The 3,181-nt window shown below is 55.1% G+C and overlaps 2 protein-coding genes across 2 annotated transcripts in view; both read left to right on the top strand.

Moving 5' to 3' along the window:
* The window catches only part of PTSG_06518 (arginyl-tRNA synthetase), a gene marked incomplete at both ends in the record, with an annotated part of 3,034 nt that extends 2,309 nt beyond the window's left edge, over positions 1 to 725 (top strand). Inside the window, 2 exons of the mRNA XM_004991843.1 lie at positions 22 to 327; positions 546 to 725. Of these exons, the coding sequence (XP_004991900.1) occupies positions 22 to 327; positions 546 to 725 (486 nt within the window). The remainder of the gene's footprint in view (positions 1 to 21; positions 328 to 545) is intronic.
* A 1,225-nt stretch (positions 726 to 1,950) lies between these two features.
* The window catches only part of PTSG_12449 (uncharacterized protein), a gene marked incomplete at both ends in the record, with an annotated part of 4,265 nt that continues 3,034 nt past the window's right edge, over positions 1,951 to 3,181 (top strand). Inside the window, 5 exons of the mRNA XM_004991844.1 lie at positions 1,951 to 2,049; positions 2,239 to 2,325; positions 2,537 to 2,575; positions 2,720 to 2,788; positions 2,979 to 3,112. Coding sequence (XP_004991901.1) covers positions 1,951 to 2,049; positions 2,239 to 2,325; positions 2,537 to 2,575; positions 2,720 to 2,788; positions 2,979 to 3,112 — 428 coding nt within the window. The remainder of the gene's footprint in view (positions 2,050 to 2,238; positions 2,326 to 2,536; positions 2,576 to 2,719; positions 2,789 to 2,978; positions 3,113 to 3,181) is intronic.

The raw sequence follows: 3,181 nt of genomic DNA on the forward strand, positions 1-3,181 counted from the left end.
CAACCACAACAACAACAGCAGCCGACGGCGGAGGCGGTGGCAGATATGCTGGCGCTGTCGTCGCTGGTGGTGCAGGACCTGCGTTCCAAACGCGTCAAGAACTACCAGTTTTCGTGGCAGCGCATGCTGGATGCACACGGTGACACGGGCACATTCCTGCAGTACACGCACGTGCGGCTTGCGTCAATACAGCGTGTGAACCCGGTGTCACCATGCACGGATGCTGTTGATGACATCAGCACGTCGCCCCACAGCCAGGCTGTGCTGCATCTCCTTGCACAGAAACAGGACATTCTCGCTGCCGCCGTCCGCGCCAACGAGCCCGCGGTGTGTGATTGTGTGATTGTGTGTGTGTGTGTGTGTGTGATTGTGTGATTGTGTGTGTGTGTGATTGTGTGTGTGTGTGTGATTGTGTGTGATTGTGCATGTGTGCGTGTGAGTGTGTGAATGATCTGTGGTGTCAGCGGACACCCCTCTCACTTGTGCTCAATTGCTTCCATCTCACCACGATCGCACACACACACACACACACACACACCCGACAGGTGCTGGTGCAGTATCTGCTGCAGCTGAGCCGGGCGGTGTCGTCGGCGCTGCCGCACGTGCGCGTGAAGGGCGCACCGGAGATGGTGGCGAGGGAAAGGATGGCCCTGTTCACAGCGGCGCGGCACACGCTCGCACAGGGCCTGGAGCTGCTTGGCCTCGCGCCACTCGACCGCATGTGATAGCGATGGTGGTGATAGCGGGTGTCCTTGAGTGAGTGGCAGTTACACTTGCTTGTGTGTTGTGTTTGTTTTGCTTGTAGCTTAGGGAACAGTAGACGGCGCCAGAGCTCATGTGAGACGTGGAGGCATGAGGGACATGAGACAGGTGGCGAGAGATCAAGCCAAGCACACACACACACACACACACACACACACACACACACACACACACACACACACACACACACACACACACACACACACACACACACACACACACACACACACACACACACACACACAACACACGCACACAAACGCACACACAACACACACACACACAACAGCAGCAGCAAAAACGACCGCGCGTCGTGACGAGCTTCAATCATTTTCAATCCTGCCACATTCCAGGCTTTCGGGGGCCCGAAATGGGTCGTTTTCGGCATTTTTCGTGTGTTTGTCAGGTTGGGGAAGCGAAAACCCACAACAGCCAACAAGCCAAAACACAGCCAGCAAACCGTTGCAGACAGAGCGAAAAAAACTGACCAGCCAACCGACCACAGCGAGACCACAGCCAGGCAGGCAACGGCCTCAAGCAAGCGTGAGCATCCTGTTCAACGAGCATCCTGTTCAGTCAGTCAGCAAACAAACACAACGAAGAAGAAACAAGGTCTGCGGGCAAGTCAATCACACACCAACCGCACCAACCGCACCATCTCTCTCTCCCTCCCCCTCTCCCAGGTTCGATTGCCTGCAGGCTGCACCCCTCGTTGCTTGTTGCTTCCATCCTTCCATCTTTGCTCGGTGGTTGCTTGCAGGCAGCACGACGTACCCTGACCGACCGCCACCATCTCTGTTGACGCTCACAGCTCACCCTCCCTTCCTGCCTTGCTGCCACACGCCATACAATCGTTCCCAACTCACACCGCCACCATCCTTCCCACCTACCGCCAACCACTTCAACCGCACGGCCCAACCAGGACTGCCGTTTCAGTCTTTTGCTGCCAGAGTTGGCAACAACCACAACACACTTACACAAACAGGCGCAGACGCAGGCAGTCGCAGACAGTCGCAGACAGTTGCAGACAGTTGCAGACAGACAAACAAACAAGGAGAAAGGGAGCAGGTCACGCTTGTTGCACACGAGCCAAAGAACGAGCTGCCTGAGGAGGTTGATAAGGACAGCGAAGCAGGCGTTGGCTGCTCAACGCGTGTTTGAGCACACAACACACCCTCAAACAGCACCATGAGCAAGAAGCCCAGCATCTCGCTGTTTGACCACGGCTCCACGGTCAACGTCTGCATCACCTGTGCAGATGGCTGTGAGAACCGCATCGAGGTCGAGGTGCGTCTGTGTAGCCAGCACCCGCGCTCATTCGTCGCAGTGCTTGTGTTTTCTATTTGTGGTGCCATTACAAGTGAAGAGAACATGAACGATGATGATATGACAAGCGCACTTGCTCTCTCCCCTACCATTGTCACTCAACTCGCATGTCGTTGCTACTGCTGATGCTGCTGGTGTTGTTGCGTACAGCGCAACTGCCTCGGCCGCGATATCTGGGACAAGTTCACGTCCGTGTTCGACCTCAACGAGCAGGACTTTTTCGGTCTCGTCTACGAGGTGCAAGCATGTCATGCGTTGTACTGTGTGTGTGTGTGTGTGCGTTGTACTTGTGTGTGTGTGTGTGTGCGCGCGTGCGTTGTACTTGTGTGTGTGTGTGCGGCGTGCTTTTATGTGTGTGTGTGTGAACATGCACATGACGGGATTGCTGTTTTCTCCACATCCCTCACACACATCTTCACGCTCTTCCCTCCTTGTACATCCATGATAGGTCCCAGCATCAAGACGAGATGACAAGACATCAACCAAGGTGAGCCAATTGCTTTGTTCATGCCAACAATAATTGCCAGCTGCCTCGGTCTCCACCGACTCCTTTCCCCTGCCTGTCGGTAAAACTGGATCCTTGTTGCCACATCACTCACCCTCGCATGTGCACCCCACATATCTCGTGCAGACTGAGTACCAGTGGCTCATTCTCGACGAACCAGCACTGCCACAGCTCGGCGAACCCGTCCTCACCGAGGTGCGCATGTGTGTGTCCGTGTGTGTGTGTGTGTGTCCGTGTGTGTGTGTGTGTGTGTGTGTGTGTGTGTGTGTGTGTGTGTGTGTGGTTGCACTTTCATTTCAGCGCTGTACAGCATTTTCCATTCATCGTGATAGCATCTCCACATCTCTGACTCCCATCCGTTGCACGTTACACATGTCACGTCCAGTCTGCCAACATGGTGGAGTGGCAACTGTCCTTCCGCATCAAATTCTACGTCGGGCATGAGCAGACGGCGCTCTGGGACGACTACGCCCGTTACCTCTTCTTCCTCCAGCTCACACACGACATGACCCACGGCCGGTGTGTGTGTGTGTTTGTGTGTGTGTGTGTGTGTGTGTGTGTGTGTGTGTGTGTGTGTGTGTGTGTGTG

Source organism: Salpingoeca rosetta (genome assembly GCF_000188695.1).
Source record: "Salpingoeca rosetta unplaced genomic scaffold supercont1.18, whole genome shotgun sequence".
Lineage (NCBI taxonomy): Eukaryota > Choanoflagellata > Craspedida > Salpingoecidae > Salpingoeca > Salpingoeca rosetta.